Source organism: Canis aureus, chromosome 8, assembly GCF_053574225.1.
Source record: "Canis aureus isolate CA01 chromosome 8, VMU_Caureus_v.1.0, whole genome shotgun sequence".
Lineage (NCBI taxonomy): Eukaryota > Metazoa > Chordata > Mammalia > Carnivora > Canidae > Canis > Canis aureus.
The window spans coordinates 66,126,743-66,147,939 of NC_135618.1; the positions used below are offsets into that span (position 1 = coordinate 66,126,743).

A 21,197-nucleotide genomic window follows, 5' to 3' on the forward strand; every position below is an offset into this window, starting at 1 on the left:
CGACTCCCTCCCCCATCAGAAAAAAAAAGAAAAAAGAAAAAAGGCAAAGAAAAAAAAAAAAAAAAAGAGCCGGAACCAGGCCCCGTGCCTCCCAGTCCCGGAGGGAGTGAGTGGTGGCCCGCGCCCCGCGGAGAGGCCGGCTCCGGGCCCGCGCGAGCCCGCCCGGCCCGGCCCCCAGGCCCCACCCTCGGCCTCGGCCTCGGCCCCCGGCCCCCGGCCCCCGGCCCCCGGCCCCGGCCCGCGCACTCACCCGTCTCCCACCACCACACACTTGATGGCCTGCATCTGGGCCGCTCGCTGGGCCGCGGCGGCGGCGGGCGGGCGCTGACGCGAGAAGCGGCGGGCTCGGGGCGCCGCGGGCGGGCGCGCGGCTGCAGGCGGCAGGGCGCGGGGTGCCGGGGCCGCTGTCCACGCCGCCTCGCCTTCCGCCGACGGAAAGCCGGAGCCCAGCCGCGGCCACCACCCAAAGCTGGGGGAAAACTGCGGAGAAACAGGAAATGGCCGCTCCACTCACATCCGGTCTCCCCTCCCCCGCGCCGGCGCGCCGCTCCCAGGCTCCGGGGCGGGGCCGCTCCTGCCCGCGCGGCTCCCGGGCTTCCTGCCGGGTTCGGGGACGTTCGGGAGCGCTCGGACGCGCTCGGCTGGGGCCCGCTCGGCTCCAGAGGGTGGTAAGAGATGGGGGCGCGGGGGCGGGGGCGCGGGGGCGGGCCGGCCGCCATGTTTGTGCCACCTGGCGAAGGGCATGAGTCTAGACTTCTGTGAGAACTCTGAGGGGAGGACGAGATTCTGCCAGAAAATTCAGAACCTAAATTTCTAAGGAAGCAAATGCCACACGCTCTACCATTTTCCAAAGATAACTTCTGCTCATTGAGCCAAAAATGTTGAAATTTCTTCCCTTATGTGTGCGTTGTCCGTTTCCGGTGCGTTGAGCGTTTACTAGTTCCACGCCTTATACCAAGTTCTGGAGTTGATGTTACCAGACCATTAAAGTGCCAATATTTTGGTATTTTTTCCTCTGAGTTGTTTTTTGTTTTTAAGTAGGTCCCGTGTCCACTCTGGGGCCTAGACTCATAAGGTGCCCCTCTTGGCTACTTCTTTATGTGTGTAAAGATATGTTTTAAAGAAGGTTGGAGGGATCCCTGGGTGGCGCAGTGGTTTGGCGCCTGCCTTTGGCCCAGGGCGCGATCCTGGAGACCCGGGATCGAATCCCACGTCGGGCTCCCGGTGCATGGAGCCTGCTTCTCCCTCTGCCTGTGTCTCTGCCTCTCTCTTTCTCTCTCTCTATCATAAATATTTAAAAAAATAAAGTTGGAAAAATACCTAACCCTTAGGACATTTTTAACGGCCAATTACTGTTCACTCCATTGTGCTCGTGGCCCTCACCCAATGTCTCTGTTATTGAGCGGCTGAGTTGTCCCTGTTTGAAAAACCATGCTGGGCTGGGCGTGTTTGTGACAAAAAATTCACAACTTGATTTCTTTAGACTATACGCCCCAAACTGGAGTTACTGGGGTAGCAGGAGTGAGCGTTTTTTAAAGCTTTGGTATTTATTGTTGCATTGCCCTCCTGCGAGGTAGTAACGGGTTCACGGTCCCATCGGCTCTGAGAATAGACTCTCCAGGGGAGTTGATTTCCAATGACATTTCCATCTCCTAGGCCTTCTTTTCCTGAAATTCACTCTGTTGCTCAGTACTGTTAACAGTGTTCTGAAATCACACTTCTACACGGGTTTGGTTTGGTTTGGTTTTTAAAGCATCTTTTTCTTGCTGTTATTTCAAAACAAACATGTTCCCAGGGCAAAGGACATCTCCTTTTTGCTCTGTTCATGAAGATCTTCCTTAAGGAGAAGTTGAAACTTCAAGGATAGTAGAGCAACATCGTCCCCTTTGCTGTTAAAAATTTCCAGTAAATCTATGACAAACGAAACCACTCGGTATAATTACCTCTGTGTTTCTAGACCAGGAGCAAATAAAAGGGTGGGGCCTTCGGTCAATAATTCAATTGAACAAACATTTGAGTGCTGCTGTTGCGTAATGGACTGATAGTAAATGAACCAGATAAGGATATAGTTGCCAGGATACCAGGCTCACTGTTCTTAGTGCTGTGAGTGGGGTACAAATATAGTGCTAATCAGGGAGCAAGAAGTCTACTCACACTGATTTAAAAAGGCTTTCATCAAGCAGATGAGAATGGAAACATGCCACTGAGTAGGATTTTTGGTGTGTCTTGATGGAATGAGAAGAAAAGATCTATCCACAGGGAGAACAAAGTCTTGGGAGTTACAGAGTTGGGGCCATCCTCAGATGTGACTTGGAGGGAGCTACACCTTTGAGCTGCTCCAGGTCTAGAATCTAGAGAGGTAATCTCGGGTTGCTTTGAGCATGGACTTTATTCTGATAGGACAAGGGTTTTTGAGCCAACACACAACACAACCCACGTTCAGATCATTATTTCTCTATATTGGTAAATGAAAGTCCACTGTCCAAGAAGTTTGTGACTGTATAGTAACAAAATGTACAACTCATATATGAAAATAAACTTTGATTAAAAACTGAGTTGGGGACACCTGGCTGGTTGGTAGAGCATTTGACTCTTGATCTCAGGGTCATGAGTTCAAACTCCACATTGGGCATGAAGCCTATTTTTAAAAAAATAGGGATGCCTGGGTGGCTCAGTGGTTGAGTGCCTGACTTTGCCTCAGGTTGTGATCCTGGTGTCCTAGGATTGAGTCCCCCATCAGGCTCCCTTAGGGAGGAGGAGCTCCCTTCTTCCTCTGCCTATGTCTCTGCCTCTCTCTCTCTATGTCTCTCATGAATAAATAAATAAAACCTTTTAAAAATAATAATAAATAAAAACAAAACTGATTTAAAACTGAGTTGTTTACAACTCAATTTAAAACTTCTCCAAGGGGATTCCCTGGGTGGCTCAGTGGTTTAGCGCCTGCCTTTGGCCCAGGGCGCGATCCTGGAGTCCCAGGATCGAATCCTGCGTCGGGCTCCCTGCATGGGGCCTGCTTCTCCTTCTGCCTGTGTCTCTGCCTCTCTCTCTCTCTCTCTATGTCTATCATGAATAAATAAATAAAATTAAAATAAAATAAAAAATAAAACTTCTCGGGATCCCTGGGTGGCGCAGCGGTTTGGCGCCTGCCTTTGGCCCAGGGCGCGATCCTGGAGACCCGGGATCGAATCCCACGTCGGGCTCCCGGTGCATGGGGCCTGCTTCTCCCTCTGCCTGTGTCTCTGCCTCTCTCTCTCTCTCTCTCTGTGACTATCATAAATAAATAAATAATTAATTTAAAAAATTTTTAAAAAAAATAAAAAAAATAAAATAAAACTTCTCCAAGTTTGGTATTGAGTGTCTATTTATAATGTCCTTCATGGCAACAAATGGGCCAAAAAAGTTAAAGTTAAAACTAAATAAGCAAATATTAGACCACATGTGTTTCTAAATGTGCTACATGGTTATTTCTCAGGTGGCCAGGATATGCAATTATGAAAATTAATAAAGGAAACCTCTCTAAAGTGAACCCAAGATGCTAGAAGGGGAGGCTGGTAGAGAGAACCCTATCACTCAATATCAATGATTGTCAATTACAGACACCTAACAGAAAAATCTCAATAGAAAAGAATCAGTCATTACAAGGCCCAACAGGGAAAGGTATACATCGCATCTCCTATAAGAAGTCAACTGCCCCTTCTATTCAGCCGATGGAAAACCATCATCACCCTGAATTCTTACTTCTCCCCAATGGACTTTCTTTTTTTTTTTAAGATTTTATTTATTTATTCATGAGACACACAGAGAGAGAGAGAGAGAGAGAGGCAGAGACACAGGCAGAGGGAGAAGCAGGCTCCATGCAGGGAGCCCGACATGGGACTCGATCCTGGGACTCCAGGATCACGCCCTGAGCCAAAGGCAGGCGCTAAACCGCTGAGCCACCCAGGGATCCTCTTTTTATTTTATTTTATTTTATTTTATTTTATTTTATTTTATTTATTCATGAGAGACACAGAGCGAGAGAGAGAGAGGCAGAGACACACAGGTAGAGGGAGAAGCAGGCTCCATGCAGGGAGCCTGACGTGGGACTCGATCCTGGATCTCCAGGATCACACCCTGGGCTGAAGGTGGCACGAAACCACTGAGCATGCAGGGAGCCTGACATGGGACTCGATCCTGGATCTCCAGGATCACAACTTGGGCCAAAGGTGGTGCTAAACTGCTGAGCCACCTGGGCTGCCACTTCCCAATGGATTTTTATTCAAAAGAATCCCTCCCAACTTCCTTACTTCTCCTTAAAATAATGTTTCTCTCCTTTGTTAATTGGACTCCCTGTATTGCTGTAGCCTATGTGTCCTCAATTGCAATTCTCTGCTATTCCCAAATATATCCATTTTTACTGAAAATAACTGGCAGAGGGAATCCCTGGATGGCTCAGCGGTTTGGCGCCTGCCTTCGGCCCAGGGCATGATCCTGGAGACCTGGAATTGAGTCCCACGTCGGGCTCCCTGCATGGAACCTGCTTCTCCCTCTGCCTGTGTCTCTGCATCCCTCTGTGTGTGTGTGTGTATGTCTCATGAATAAATAAAATCTTTAAAAAATAAAAAAAATAAATAACTGGCAGGTTTAGTGTATGTGTGTGTGTGTTTTAAAGATTTTGTTTTTAAGTAATCTCCACACCCAATGAGGGGCTCGAACTCCCAACCCTGTGCCCAAGAATCACATATGCTACCAAGTGAGCCAGGCATGTGCCCCTGGCAGTTTCATTTTTAAGGTTAACACAATCATATTTCCTACTGAGGTCCTTCATTCAAGGTCAGTAAGTTATTCTGTTGTGAAATAGGCAAAACAGATCTTGCCATCAGGAAACCTACCTTCTAGTGGGAAAGATGCTTATTAAGCAAATGAACATATAGTATTCATTTCCAGATTAACATGATGGATTAATTACAAGTATCTAATTTAATTTCTACCCAAAACCCCACTAGAACTTCAGAAAGAAATTTAAAAAGCAAAAGACATAATAATCCTAGATGCACAGTGTGGAGAAGAAAAGATATTGGCAGCTGGGATGAGGAGACAGACTGGTAGTCACTTAGACTAGCAGCCGGAAACATGGATGGACACCAGATTTACACCAGAGTATTGTCAAAGTGTCAAACTGGCAGCACCAGGCGCTTTTGAAACTGGGGTGGAGGGAAAGAATAAGAGAGCCTGAAAGCTCAGAAGCAGCAGCAGATGGTCTACATTGCTCCTCATATTGCATTAGGCAAGGTGGTCACCCTCCTCCTCCCTACAAAGGACTGGAGGTTCCTCTCTAGAGAGTATAAACCAACAGTATTTGAATAGGGTCGACGGGTGAAGTGGAGGGGAGTCCAGGCACAGGGCCTGGAAAACAAAAACAAAGGGATTTAGTAGCCTGGGCTGAATCTGGAACCTCCCTAACCCCCTCCTTCATGGCTCCTGTGGGCAGTTTACTCACAATCAGGGGTGGAGAGTAGAGGGCTCTTCTCTGGGTAACCTGTCCTACCCAGGAGGATTAAAAGATATTTGAGGAGGGGCACCTGGGTAGCTCAGTGGTTGAGCATTTGCCTTTGGCTCAGGTCCTGATCCCAGTGTCCTAGGATGGAGTCCCTTATCAGGCTCCCTACAGGGAGCCTGCTTCTCCCTCTACCTCTGTCTCTACCTCTCTCTGTGTGTCTGTCATGAATAAATAAATAATATCTTTAAATACAAATGTATTATATATATATATAATATTTTTTTTCTATTTTGGAAGTTATATATATATATATATATATATATATATATATATATATATATAATTTGAGGAAACCTTCCAGAATAGAAGCTAGAAATCAAAATAACCAAAATAAATAAATAAATTTGGGGACAAGGAGACGGAAACTTTTCTTTAAGGCCATCAGTATCTTTAGATTAAAAACAAAACAAAACAAAACAATAAGAAGGAAGTGCTTTTTAAAACAAAAAAAGAAACATTCAGATCCTGAGCTGAAGGCAGATGCTCAACCCCTGAGCTACCCAGGTGCCCCCATTCAGATGATTTAAAAACAAAAACACAAAACAAAACAAAAACCAAAACCTAGCAGGAAAAACTCAACAGAAAATTTGGAACACCAAGATGAGAAAATCTCTCAGAGGGCCCCAAATCACGGAGAAATAGAAAGTAGGAAACGCTAGTGATATGAGGGAACTAGCTCAGTAGGGCCAACCATCCTAATAATATCCTGTAACAGAAAACAAAGAACAAAGACAAAGGAAAGGAGGGAAGTATCCATGAAAATATTCAGGGAAATTTCCCAGACCTGAAAGACTGGAGTTTAGAGATAGAAAGTGCCAGCCCAGTGAATGAAAATTGGCAACACCCTTGGGTTCATCATGGTGAAAACTTGAGAACAATGGGAGCAGATAAGATTCTATAAGTCTCCAAACAGAAAACACAAGTCATAAGGAAACAGGAAATAGAATGGCCTCAGATTTCCCAACAATTGCAGTGGCAAAGCAATATGCCTTCCAGATGCTGAAGGAAGATGATTTTCCACCGAGGCTTCTACTCACAGCCCATCTATCGATCAAGTGGGTGGGTAAAAATGAGAACATTTTCAGGCAAGTCAGTTCTCAAAAAAGTTTTACCTCCCACACACCATATCCCAGGAAGCTTCTGGAACATGTGTTCTTCCACTAGGAGGAAATAAACCGAAAGAAGCAGATAGGCAGAAACCAGAGATCCAACACAGCTGAAGGATCCCTTCCCCCACCCTGGGGATGGTGACTATTTTATGACCAGCCCATTTCAGAGCAGGGAAACTTTGTGGCCATAAACCACACGCTGTCTGTTTTCCTGGCCACTTCCCCCAGCATGGACAGCCAGGGGTAGTGAAAGACAAACCAGTACTGTTGTTGACTGGCTCAGCTCTGGTGACAGAGCAAGGATGTGATAAATGAGAATGGTTACACCACCCCTATATTTCTCTTTTTCTCTTTGCTTTCCTCCATTTTATTATAAAAACTTCGGCACAGAAAAGTTGAAAGGAGTGTACAATGAACATCTGTATATCCATCTAAATTCTACAATTAGCATTTTCCTGTACTTGCTTTACACATATCTATTTACCATTTAACAATTCATCAAATTTTTGGCTGCGTTTCAAAAGGAGGAAATCAGTACATTTCACCCTTTTTTAAGATTTTATTTATTAAAAAAAAGATTTTATTTATTTATGCATAAGAGACACACACACACAGAGAGGCAGAGACATAGGCAGAGGGAGAAGCAGGCTCCGAGGAAGAAGCAGGCTCCCTGTGAAGAGCCTGATGCAGGACTCAATCCCAGGACCCCAGGATCACGACCCGAGCCAAAGGCAGATGCTCAACCACTGAGCCACCCAAGTGTCCCAAGTACAGTTCACCCTTAAACACATCAGCATGCATATAATTAATGATTTTTAAAAAGATTTTATTTATTTATTCATGAGAGACACAGAGAGAGAGGCAGAGACATAGGCAGAGGGAGAAGCAGGCTCCATGCAGGGAGCCCGACATGGGACTCGATCCTGGGACTCCAGGATCACGCCCTGAGCCAAAGGCAGAGGTGCTTAACCACGGAGCCACCCAGACATCCCTAATGATTCTTTTTGTAAGATAAAATTAGGTACAATAAAATATACAAATCTTCCGTTTATTGTTCACTGAATTTTGACAAATGTATATAGTTGTAACACAAAACACCATCAAGATATAAAATCTTGGGGCACCTGGGTGGCTGAGTGGTTGAACATCTATCTGCCTTTGGCTCAGGGCGTGATCCCAGGGTCCCGGGATTGAGTATCACTTCAGTCTCCTCGCAGGGAGTCTGCTTCTCTATATATATATCTCATGAATAAATAAATAAAATCTTTAAAAAAAAAAAAGATAAAATCTTACCATCACCCAAAGGAATTCCCTTGTGTCTCTTGCCAGTCTCTACCTTTACTCCCAAAGGCACTTCTGTTCTGATCTTGCTCATAGGTTACTGTTGCCTGTTCTAGAACTTCATGTGAAAGGAATCATACAGCCTTGGGGCACCTGGCTGGCTCAGTCGGAAAAACATGTTACTCCAAATCTCATGCATGTGAGTTCAAGCCCCACATGGGGCTTGGAGCCTACTTTAATAAAAGTTGGGGGGGGGGGGTCATGAAGTTTATATTCTTTTGTGCCTGACTTCTTCCCCTCAGTAAAATGCTTGAGATTCATTCATTTTGTACATGTCAGAAATTTGCTCTGTTACACCACCACCTGGTAATCCATTGTAAAATAATATCATAGTTTATTGATTTCCTGTTAATGGACACCTAGGGTTTTCCAATTTGGGCTGTTATAAGTAAAACTGCTGGGGTCCTGGCTGGCTCAGTTGGCAGAGTGTGCAACTCTTGATCTCAGGGTTGTGAGTTTGAGGCCTGTGTTGGTCATGGATCCTTCTTAAAATAAAGAGATAGATAGATAGATAGATAGATAGATAGATAGATAGATAGATAGATAGATATAGAGCTGCTAAGAACATTGTTATACAGATCTTCTTTTTATTTACTATTTACTTATTATTATTGTTTTAAGTAGGCTCTGTGCCCAGCATGGAGCCCAACATGGGGCCCTAACTCAAAAGCCTGAGGTCAAGACCTGAGCTGAGATTAACAATCAGACACTTAACCAATTCAGTGACCCAGGCACCCCCAAATCTTCTTTTTAAGCATGCATTTTCACTTATTTGAGACTAAGTACCCAGAAGTAGAATTGCCAGGTCATAGAGAAGGTGTGCTTCATTTTATTAGAAACTGAGAGTTTTTCCAAACTCATTGTCGTACTTCACATTCCCATCACACTGTATGCCCATGAATATTGGTATTATCAGTCTTTATTTCTACTCAGTCTTCTAGATTTTAGTCATTCTGGTGGGATTTTATTTATTTATTCGTGAGAGACACAGAGAGAGAGGTAGAGACATATACAGAGGGAGAAGCAGTTTCCTCACAGGCAGCCGGATGCAGCACTTGATCCTAGAACCCTGGGATCACTCGCTGAACTCAAGGCAGATGCTCAACTGCTGAGCCACCCAGGCATCCCTGGGAGGATATTTTTTATATGGGAGATTTGTGATTTGGGGGTGACAGAGGAGGATCTGAGTGTTTGCATCAGCTGCTTCTTAAGTGTGTTTTTTCAGTATGCTAGGGTGCCTGGGTGGCTCAGTAGACTGAGTATTCAGCTGGGTTTCAGCTCAGGTTGTGATCTCAGGATCCTGAGATCAAGCTCCTTGTCAGGCCCGGCCCTCAGCACAGAGTCTGATTGAGATTCTCTCTCCTTCCCCCTCTGTCCTTCTCCTTCTCACCCTCTTTCTTTCTTTCTCTCTCTCTCTCTCTCTCTCTCTCTCAAATAAATAAATTAGTGAAATCTTTAAAAAATGAAATAATCAATATGCCAAAGTGGCACACTTTTGGGAAGCCTGCCCTTGGCCCCTACAGCTCTTTTACTCCCTTCAAACAATGGGCATCTATTACCAGCTCAAAACAGGAATAAAAGTTAAATTCACTTTAAGAGATTTCAAGAAGGAAATCAAACAGATCTAAAGTGCATGTACTTTGCCAACTTGATGAAAAGAAGCAAAGCCCCAGAATATGATTCATATTCCTTCAGTTATAAGCACTCAGGCATCCCTTCCATGAGGATATTATTGGCCATCTTACCTACTACATCATCTTTGTGAGGGAGAGGGACTGGAGATTGAATTTGATCTTGTGGCCAATGACTTAATTAATGGTGCCTATGTAATGAAACCTCCAAAGAAACTCCTGAAATAATGAGGCCGGAGGAGCTTTCAGGTTGGCTAACAGGTGGCAGTGCTGAGTGGTATGCCTGAGTTTTGTGAGGAGAAAGCATGGTAGCCCTGCCTCTCTCAACTTGGACCTTGTCCTCTTCAACTCTTTTTTAACCACTTTATTGAGGTATGATTGACAAAAAGCTATACATATTTAATGTATATAACTTGATGAGCTTCGTAATAAATATACACTCACAAAACTATCACTGCAATCTAATGCTATAAACATATGCATTACCTCCAAGACTTTCCTCCTGCCTCCTTTACTTACTGCTATAATTATTTGTTGTTATAAGAGCACTTAGCATAAGACCTGCATTCTTGGGGGACCTGGGTGGCTCAGTGATTGAGTGTCTGCCTTTGGCTCATGTTGTGATCCTGGAGTCCTGGGATCGAGTCCCATATCAAGCTCCTTGCAAGGAGCCTGCTTCTCCTTCTGCTTATGTCTCTGCCTCTCCCTCTCTGTGTCTCTCATGAATTAATAAACAAAATCTTTTTTTAATAAACAATATCTTAAAAAAAAGACCTACATTCTTAGCAACTGTTTAAGTATACAATACAGTATTGTTAACTATAGGCTCTATGTTACACATAGATCTCTAGGACTTATTCATCTTGCACAACTAAACTCTGTACCCTTTGACTAACACTTCCCCATTTCCCTCCCCACTCCATCCCTTGGCAGCCATGATTCTCCTCTGCTTTTATGAGTTTGGCTATTTTAGATTCCTTATATATGGGATATCACATAGTATTTGTCCTTCTGTAATAAAGATTACAGATTTAAAATAAAGATTTTATTTATTTGAGAGAGAGTGCAAGAGCATGAGTGGTGGGGAGGGGCAGAAGGAGAGGGAGAAGGAGAAGCAGACTTTCTGCTGAGTAGAGAGCCCGATGGTGGTGGTGGGGGGGGGCTGTGTGGTCCTGGGATTCTGAGATCATGACTTGAGCCAAAGGCAGACACTTAACTGACTGAGTCACCCTTCTGGGCCTCACTCCTCCTCCTCCTCCTCCTTTTTTTTTTTTTTTTTTTTGTTAAGGCTAAGTAGTATCCCATTGTATCCTATTGGGCTCTGTATTTGGTTGCTAATTTGTATCTTTCATAATAAACTGGTAACCATAAGTATAATGGTGGTTTAGTAAGTTCCATGAGTCATTTTAGTGAATTATCAAGACTGAAGAAGGGTCTGGGAACCCCTGAGTGTATAGGTTGTCAGAATTACAAATAGTCCCCAGGACCTGCGGCTGGCATCTGAAGAAGAGGCCATGTAAGGGACTGAGATTTTGAACCTATAGAATCAGATGCTAACTCCAGGTTGTTAGTGTCCGAATTGAGTTAAGTTGTTGTATACCCAGTTAGCATCAAGGAATTTCTATGTTCAAAAATGCAGGAAGCCTTTAAGATGACAGCAGCTCTAACTGTCATCTGACTGCAAACACATGAGTGACCCCAGATGAGAACCATTTAGTGGAGCCCACTCAACTCTGATGACAGTGAGAATGATAATAAAATGATTGTTGTTGTTTAAGCACCTAAATTATGGGATGATTTATTATGAGACAATGGTGACTAAGAGGTATCAGGGTGGGGATACTGGCACAACCAAAGGTGAAAAAATGGGAAAGCATGGGGTGCTTGGGTGCCTCAGTTGGTTGAGCACCTGCCTTTGGCTTGTTATGATCCTGGAGTCCTAGGATCAAGTCTCAGGTCTTTCTCCTTTTGCCTCTGCCTCTCTCTCTCTTTCTCTCTGTTTCTCTCTCTTTCTCTCTCTCTCTCTCATAAACAAATGAAATCTTAAAAAATGGGAAAGCAAAGGAAAGGTGGGGAGACATCATTAGCTATGGTTCTTGGGTTGAAGGCAACAGAAAGCTACTCTGGATTGAGAAAAAAAAAAAAAACAAAGATGTTGATGGAAAGAACACTGGGGAGGTCACAGAATCTAAGGAAAACTTGATTAACTCGGGCTCAGAAAGGACAGCGTGCTGGGCCACTCCAGGGACCTCAAGGATCTTCTTTCTAGGGGCACCTGGGTGGCTCAGTCAGTTTAGCGTCTGCCATCAGCTCAGGTCATGATCCCAGGGTCTTCGGATCAAGCCCCACGTTGGGCTCCCTGCTCAGCGAGGAATCTGCTTCTTCCTGTCTGCTTGCCACTCTCCCTGCTTGTTCTCTCTCTCCCTTTCTCTCTCTCTGTCAAATAAATAAATAAAACCTTAAAAAAAGGTTTCTGGGGCATTAATACTACAATAACAGACTCACCTGCCTGCAGGTTCCACTCCACTCAGGCTTCCATTACTGGCAAGGGGTGGTGGGTGGACTGTTTGGGAAAAGGGAGTCCACCCAGTGACTCATAGCCTACCATGACCACAAGGAGGTCCCCCTGGGAGGAAGTCCCCCTGGAAGAATGGGAAGATGTGGCTGGCCAGGGAAAATGAAAAGATATCCACTATTCATTAGGATTAGTTTCAGTGCAAATGACAGAGACCTAAGGTGACAACCACTTAAACAAGATTAAAGTTTACTTCACTGGTGTGCAAAAATCCAGAGGTGAGTAATTCAGACTGGTATGTTCCTCTTATCTATGATGCCTCAGGGTCCAGCTCCTTCCTCATGGACCCAGATGGAACTCTAGCCAGCATGTTAAGTTCCAAGCACAGGATGGAGAAACGTGGAGGACTGTGTGTCCTGTGTCTCTTCAGGATGATCTTGGAAGCTGCCTTGATTCTTATATCCCATCCTCCAAACCTTAGTCATGTGACCACAATAAGAGGCAGTGCAGGCTAGGAGATACAGGCCCTGCTAAAAAGTCTATCCCTGAAAGTAGAGAAGAGTGGATCCCAGAGGACAATTATCGGCTCCTGCCACATCCACCATGTGCCCTCTGGTGGCATGGCACTCACGCACATACATCTTTCCACACATGAAATATTTTTAGGTGCTCCCACCCACCCTAATGTAACCATCACAATCTTACACTCAACCAAGAATGCACTCATCCATCTTGGGGAGAGAAACACAGAATCAGGTCCAGGGACTGCAAAGGCTCCAAGTCCAGGACCTCTGGGGAGTGCTCTCTGCCTTCTGACCCATCTCAAGTTTTGCAACTTGTGGACCAAATAGAAGTAGAACCAGCAAAAAAAAAAAAAAAAAAAAAAAAAAAAAGAAGAAGAAGAAGTAGAACCAGCACCAACGCTTTTTATATGGAATAATAAAGAATAGGGGGAGGAAAGAGATGGCAAAGATTTGAAATAACAATAATATGATACAGCGAGCAAGGACATGCAGGTAGATACCATCCTCAGCCCCCATTTCCACAGGCACAAGCCTGTAGCTGACATTTAACACTTCCCCTTTTATTACCCTTCCAAACATCCCCTTGCCTTTGGCCAGTATCAAAGTTAGAATCTCTGCTTAAAACTTTGTTCCCAAAAAACCTGAGCCCTTGTCAATCCAGCCCATTTAGAGATTCTGGCATTTTTAAAAAAAACTTTTTCCTTAATGTATCTGTTATCTATTGCTAGGTAGTAAAACATTCCCAAACTTCAAGGCTTCAAACAAGAGACAGCGATTAGGGTCACATGGAATGACGACAGCCACTCTACATTATCCTGTGAAGCTGGGGGAGCCTCACAGATGTACACTCCCAGGGCTACAGTGGGAGAGTACTAAGTTAGCACACAGAAAGAAACACTAATAGGCTATTCAGTGTTGGCTTCCTTTGTCTTCAAGTAGTACTTATTAAAAAAAGGCATCACAGGGATGCTCACTTTGGTCAAAAAGAAGAATTTCAAATGAGACTATAGAGAACCACCATATTGATTCCTAAAAAGTAATTTGCAATTTGCATTATGCTTAGCTTTTTGTTTCACCATATAAAACTTTAAGCATTTCACAGACACTAAATAAATTTTGGGATTTGTTTCATGACAGTTAAGATCAAGGAGGATAACCTGGGCTTACCTAGATGTTCTATGACTTTTGGAATGTCATGCATTTGATTGTCACACACCTTTTTTTTTTTTTAAGATTTTATTTATTTATTCATGAGAGACACAGAGAGAGGCAGAGACAAAGACAGAGGGAGAAGCAGGCTCCCTTTGGGGAGCCTGATGCGGGACTTGATCCCAAGACCCTGGGATCACAATCTGAGCCAAAAGCAGACACTCAACTACTGAGTCACCCAGGTGCCCCAATTTTTAAGCTTTTTAATGGAAAATTTCAAATGTATGCAAAAGCGGAATAATAGAGTGCATCTCCATATATACAGCATTTGACTTAGTAGTGATCAGTTTTGGGGTCATTTTGGGTCACCTACATTCACTCTCCCCCATCCTCATTATTTGGAAGCAAATTCCATACATTACCTATGACATCTGTAAATATTTCTGTATGTATTTCTAAAAGGTGAACTTAAAAAAAATAATGATTCCTTAAAATTATCAAGTTTTCCCAATGCACCACCCTTGTTCCAGTTGACTTTTTGGAAATAAAGACCATACATTGGATTTGATAGCTAACTCTCTCAAGTATTTTTTGAGATTTGAAAGCCTTCCTTTAATTTTTTTAAGTATCTTTTTCTAAATGTCACAATCTTGATTTTGCTGGCTGCATCATTGTAGACATTTAATATGTTCCTCTGGTAATTAGATCTCAAGGTTTGTTTCAGATTCAATTTTTTTTTCCAATGCATTTCCTCAGGAGTCACATGTCTGGTTGTTTTGTGTGTGTGTGTGTGTGTGTGTGTGTGTGTGTGATGTTAACACTCATCAATTATTAGTGTTTAGATTAATGAATTATTAAGGTCTATAAAACAATGATACTCTGATTCTAGCATTCCTGATCTATATATTAGCTGGACCTGTCTATAAAGAGAAACATATCCTTAACTACTGATCCTGAAGTAAAGTTTATACAGATAAAGTAGGATAAATGCTCCATTCTTTCCCCTTATTTACTAGTTTATAAAAATGAGTTTGTCAAAAAAAAAATGAGTTTGTCTCCAAGCATTTTCCAAAGATAACTGGAGAGATTGTTTTTTGTTTTGTTTTGTGATGAAGTACTGAACCAGGTTGAATAGCATTCTCCCCAAAAATTCTTATCCACCTGGAAGCTCAGAATATGACCTTGTTTGGAAATCAGGTCTTCATATATGTCATTAGTTGAAATGAAGTACACTGGAATAGAGTGGCCCCAAATCCAATGACTGGTGTCCTTACAAGCAGAGGACACACAGATACACACAGAAGGCAGCCATGCAAAGAAAGAGGTAGAGATTGAAGTTATACAGCTATCAATCAAGGGATGCCACCAATTGTTGGCAACCACTGGAACCTGGAAATGCCAAAGAAGAATTCTTCCCAGACACCTTCGAAGGGAACATGGCCATGATAGCACCTTGATTTTGTCTTTTAGTTATTATTATTATTTAAAATTTTTAGAAAAGACTTCTTATTCATTCATGAGACACACACAGAGAGAGAGAGAGAGAGAGAGAGGCAGAGACATAGGCCCAGGGAGAAGCAAGCTCCATGCAGGGAGCCCGATGTGGGACTCAGTTCTGGGACCCTAGGATCACGCCCTGGGCTGAAGGCAAACGCTCAACCGCTGAGCCACCCAGGTGTCCTGAAAGAACAAATTTCTGTTGTTTTAAGCTGTTTTGTGTTAATTTATGAGGGTAGCTTGAGGAAACTAATACAAGTACTGTAACGTACTCAGAGATTGCCCATACTTAGTTTGCTTCATACTACTGAAGTTACTACCCTTGTTGCTGTTCAGATTGTCACATTTTTGGCCATGGGAATCTCTTTAAGTTGGCTTCTGACTCTTTCTGACAGTACCCTAGGGGTCTATGAAAACTTCCTTGCTGCCTGGTGTGACAGGAAGTTCTTGGCTCATCTTGTACGTACACTGTCTGCCCCAAATGAGGTATCTGCCTTTTTTTAAATCTTTTTTTTTTTTTTTTTTTTTTTTTATTTATTTATGATAGTCACAGAGAGAGAGAGAGAGAGGCAGAGACACAGGCAGAGGGAGAAGCAGGCTCCATGCACCGGGAGCCAGACGTGGGACTCGATCCACGGTCTCCAGGATCGCGCCCTGGGCAAAAGGCAGGCGCCAAACCGCTGCGCCACCCAGGGATCCCAGGTATCTGCCTTTTAACAGAAAAATATATTTGGAGACTTCAATTTGGGGACTAGAGATACATTGCTACTAGGCTGGTCACTCACTATTCCTTGGCTTTTTCAAGAAGTAGAGCTAGGAAACACACACATACACACACATACACACACTCATCTTTTTAAAGATTTAGCTATTCATTTTAGAGAGAGTGAGAGGTGAAGGAGGGGCAGAGGGAGAGAGAGAGCGAGCCCGTCGTGGGGCTCCGTCTTATGACCCTGAGATCATGACCTGAGTGAAAATCGAGTCGGACACTTAACTGACTGCACCACCCAGACCCCCACGCTCATATCATTAAGATAAAGACATTTGAGTTCATGCCATACCTCCAATTCAAATTCAGGACTATAGTGCTTTTACTTACACTCCTCAAACTTATAGGGGCAACTCCTTTCTCCCATGCAAAAACCCCTTGTTCTCAACACCAACATAATTACACATTACAATACATTTTTTAAATTTTATTTATTCAGAGAGAGAGAGAGAGAGGCAGAGACACAGGCAGAGGGAGAAGCAGGCTCCATGCAGGGAGCCCCACACGGGACTCGAACCCGGGTCTCCAGGATCACACCCCCTGGCTGCAGGCGGCGCTAAATCGCTGCGCCACTGGGGCTGCCCACACATTACAATACAAACACACAACAATTTCATATTGATTTTTTAGTTTCAGAGGTAGTAGTGATTCATCAGTTGCATGTAACACCCAGTGCTCATTACATCTTCTTAATGCCCATCACCCAATTATCTCTTCTGCACACCCACCTCCCCTCCAGCAACACTGTTTCCTAGAGTCAGTGTCTTTTATGGTTTGCCTCCCTCTCAATTTTCATCTTATTTTATTTTTCCTTACCTTCCCCTATGTTCATCTTTCTTTCTTAAATCCCACATGTGAGTGAAATCATATGGGATTTGTCTTTCTTTGACTTTTTTTGCTCTAGTTCCATCTACATCATTGCAAATGGCAAGATTTCATTCCTTTTGGTGGCTGAGTAATATTCGTGTGTGTGTGTGTGCGCGCACGCGCGCGCCACATCTTTATCCATTCATCTGCCGATGGACATCTGATGCTTTCCATATTTTGGCTATTGTGGACATTGCTGCTATAAAGATTGGGGTGGATGTGCCCCTTTGAATCACTATGTTTGTATCCTTTAGATAAACACTTAGCAGTGCAATTGCTGGGTCATAGGATAGCTCTATTTTTAACTTTCTAAGGAACCTCCATACTGCTTTCCAGAATGACTGCACCAGTTTGCATTCCCACCAACAGTGTAAGATGGTTCCCCTTTCTCTGCATCCTCGCCAACATCTGTTGTTTCCTGAGTTGTTAATTTTAGCCACTCTGACCAGAAACACAGAGCAGTTTCAGAATAACAATATCAATAGTACCATCAACAATATCATTATTGAAAATGATTTAGGAGTTTATAGCAGTTTTAAATTTTTTATAATTTTTTTTGGTACAGATTATAGCTGTAATGTTTCTTGGAATGGTTCCTCTCTGTTATGCCACCAACTGGGTATACAGGTTCATCTGTTTCACTTTGCTTTCGAGTTTTAGGGATTACAAGAAAACTTTTTAAAGATTTTATTTATTGAGAGAGAGAGAGAGAGCATGAGCTGGGGGAAGGGTGAAAGGAGAGAGAGAGAGATTCTCAAGCAGAGTCCATGCTGAGCACAATGTGGGGCTTGATCCCATGGCCTGGAGAGCGTGACTTGAGACAAAATCAAGAGTCAGATGGTTTAGCCCACTGAGCCACCCAGGTGCCCTGATTTTTAAATCTTTTTTTTGTAAAGATATTATTTATTTATTCATGAGACACACACACAGAGAGGCAGAGAGATAGGCAGAGGGAGAAGCAGGCTCCCAGCCTGATGTGGGACTTGATCCCAGGACTCCAGGATCACAACCAGGATCCACAAAGGCAGATGCTTAACCACTGAGCCACCCAGGTGCCCGGTGCCCTGATTTTTAAAAGCAATTTAAAACAAATGTATGGTTTATCCTTTTATTCAAATAACAAACAAAAGGCCCCTCCAGCCCCCCACATACATGTATATATGTATAAATATGTATACAGCCACATATATATGCAAATACGTATATGCATGTAAATATGCAGATATATATGTATTTTTATATATTTTAAAGATTTTATTTATTTATTCATGAGAAACACAGAGAGAGGCAAAGACATAGGCAGAGGGAGAAGCAGGCTCCCTGCAGGGAGCCTGATGTGGGACTCGATCCCAGGACCCTGGGATCACTACCTGAGCCAAAGGCAGATGCTCAACTGCTGAGCTACCCAGGCGTCCCTATGTGTATATTTTTATACATACATGTGTATGTATGCACGCACACACACATCTGTGCATACTTTTGTCCTTATTTTTTTTTTTTCACTTATGACTCCATACTAGCACTGTGTCATTGATTCACATTGACCTTAATCTGTTGAAATAATAGGAGTGCCTGGAAAGGGCCCTTCAGTGAGAAACTGGAAACTTGAATTTTCTTATAATGGCAACTGAGCTCTCATGTTTAAATCCGCCCCACCCTTCCAAGTTTCCATGGGAATGAGCAAAGGAATATAAATTATTTCTGACCAACATTTTGGATCATTTGGGTCCATCCTTTCTTCCAGCCACATCATTGAGGTGTCTCATTCTTGGGGTTGCTTGTGATCCATAGTTAAGTATTATTAATTACAATGATTTTTTTGAGAACTATATATATTTTTGGTAACCTTATATTTTTCTATTTCTTTATTTTTTATTACATTGAGAGCCTCAAAATTGGAATTTCTTTTTTTTCTTTTTAAGGAAGCCCTACCCCCAACGTGGGCTTGAACTCATGACACCCAGGTCAAGAGTCGCATGTGCTGCCAACTGAACAAGCCAGGTGCCCCTATTTATGATTATTAATGGAGCCACTAAACTTGTATTCTAAGGACTCAAGGGCCCTAAGCATGAAAATAACTACCACTTTCTGGGTGCCCTCCATCTGCCTAGGACAGTGCCAGTGCATACTTGCTCTCATTTATTTCTCACAAATACCCTGTAGGATGGGTGTCCTTATCCTCATTTTACAGAACCAGGTCATGGGGCTAAAAGAAGTTGCTGAATGTGGAACTCTGCTTCCCTGTGCTTTTCTCATCATTTGAAGCTGGAAAGAAAAAAGACAACTATTTCTCTCACCTGAGTCACTGCTCCAACAGCAGGAAAGAAGATTGTAGATAACTCACCTGGTACCTCTAGATCAAGGCTTAATAAAATTATTTTCTTATATGCCTTGGCATCTTTTCTCCTATCTTCTCTTATAAACTTTACATGCCTTTATGAAAATACGTTTCTTTTTTTTCTTTTAAGATTTTATTTATTCACGAGAGACACAGAGAGGCAGAGACAGAAGCAGGCTCCATGCAGGGAGCCTGACATGGGACTCGATCCTAGGACTCCAGGATCATGCCCTGGGCCAAAGGCAGGCACTAAACAGCTGAGCCACCCAGGTGTCCTGAAAATACGTTTCACATTGACTTATAATTAATTCTGCCTGGTTCTCAAATTAAAATTAGCAGAATGTCTTCCCAGAGACGCCAGAAAATTGGGGCTGAGTTAAATGTTAAGTCAGGAAGCTAGACTAATTTACCAGCCTACTCTATAGCTTGGAACTAGTTAACCTGGATATATATTAAACTTCAAATCTTGTTAACATTCCTTCGTGTTCTCTTTAACCTCCCATTGTGTCTAATTACATAAGGCTTTTTACCTTGCTCAGTGTGGTGATGTTGTTTACCATTGTTTATGGTAACTGAATGGCTTGTTAAATATGCCTCATTACTTCAATGGCATTTAGAGAAAAGAAATGAGTAACCAGGGAGGATATATATATATATATATATATCCATATATATATATGGATATATATATATATCTCCATATCTCACATCCCTGCAGCCCATCTGGTCTTTCAACATACTTCTAATAAACAGGACTGCCAAATCTCCACCAGTGAAAATTTTTACAGGTCTAAGAATAAATTCAGCTGATCTCCAAACCTGTTCACACATTGTGAGATTGATTTTGTGTCTTTGGCAAATTTTCCACTGAAGACTCTAGCCTTCAAAATCTTTATTTTTCTAAATACTGTATAAAGAAGTGTTCATTTTGCTTTTTTGGGAAGGATAGCTTGAATGCAGATGATAATTCAGCAGCATGTATTCTGCATCCTCAAAGATAGCATCCACTGAGTGCTGAGAGAAAAAATAGCTTACAAAAAAAGGGGAAGTGAGCTTTTAATGGCAGCAATAAATGTGGCAAAATATGCTGCAAAAATAAGAGGAACTAAAGATTTGTGCAAATGCTTTGAAAAATATCATTTTAATAACAACAAAACTATCCAGAACCTAAAACCCTGAAATATCTATTTAAAATGGTTTTGGCCTTGGGATCACTGAGTGGCTCAGTGGTTCAGCGCCTGCCTTTGGCGCAGGGCGTGATCCTGGAGTCCCGGGATGGAGTCCCACGTAAGGCTCCCTGCATGGAGCCTGCTTCTCTCTCTGACTGTGTCTCTGCCTCTTTCTCTCTCTCTCTCTATGCCTATCATGAATAAATAAATAAAATCTAAAAAAAATAAAAATAAAATGGTCTTGGCCTGAAACACAATGGATAGTAAATATAGTATTGTGAGCATCAAAAAATGCAATTTTTCCCTTTTTTTCAAGATTTTTTATTTTTAAATAATCTCCCCATCCAAGGTGGGGCTTGAACTCAACCCGGAAATCAAGAGTCGCATGCTCCACCAACTGAGCCAGCCAAGCACTCCCCTGAATAAAGTGCAATTCTTCTTAACCAGTAGGTTTTAAAATTTTTTTTTATTTATTTATAAAAATGAATCCAGCAGAGAGCTGGATGTGGGATTGGAACCTGGGGCCTCCAGGATCAGGCCCTAGGCTGAAGGCGGCGCTAAACCACTGAGCCACCCGGGCTGCCCCCCCCCCCCCAAAAAAAAATTCTTTTAATGATTTTGAATGTGAATTTATTTTAGGGTAGAGAATTTTTAAATGACTTTTATTTTTTTAAAATATTTTATTTATTTATTCATGAGAGACAGACCCCATACAAGGATCCTGATGTGGGACTTGATCCCGGGACTCC

General features: G+C 42.8%; 1 protein-coding gene and 1 long non-coding RNA gene across 3 annotated transcripts in view; one reads left to right on the top strand and one right to left on the bottom strand.

Moving 5' to 3' along the window:
• RAC1 (Rac family small GTPase 1) overlaps positions 1–493 on the bottom strand; it is a 25,806-nt gene extending 25,313 nt beyond the window's left edge. Inside the window, exon 1 of one of the 2 annotated variants that reach the window (XM_077907744.1) lies at positions 251–493. In XM_077907744.1, the coding sequence (XP_077763870.1) occupies positions 251–285 (35 nt within the window). In that variant the 5' untranslated portion in view covers positions 286–493. The remainder of the gene's footprint in view (positions 1–250) is intronic. The other variant, XM_077907745.1, reaches the window with a different exon arrangement.
• LOC144319521 (uncharacterized) lies at positions 276–19,328 on the top strand. Its single transcript, XR_013385336.1, has 3 exons — positions 276–668; positions 8,046–8,128; positions 18,864–19,328. It is a non-coding gene; the product is annotated as an uncharacterized LOC144319521 (long non-coding RNA).
• Positions 19,329–21,197: the final 1,869 nt, after the last annotated feature.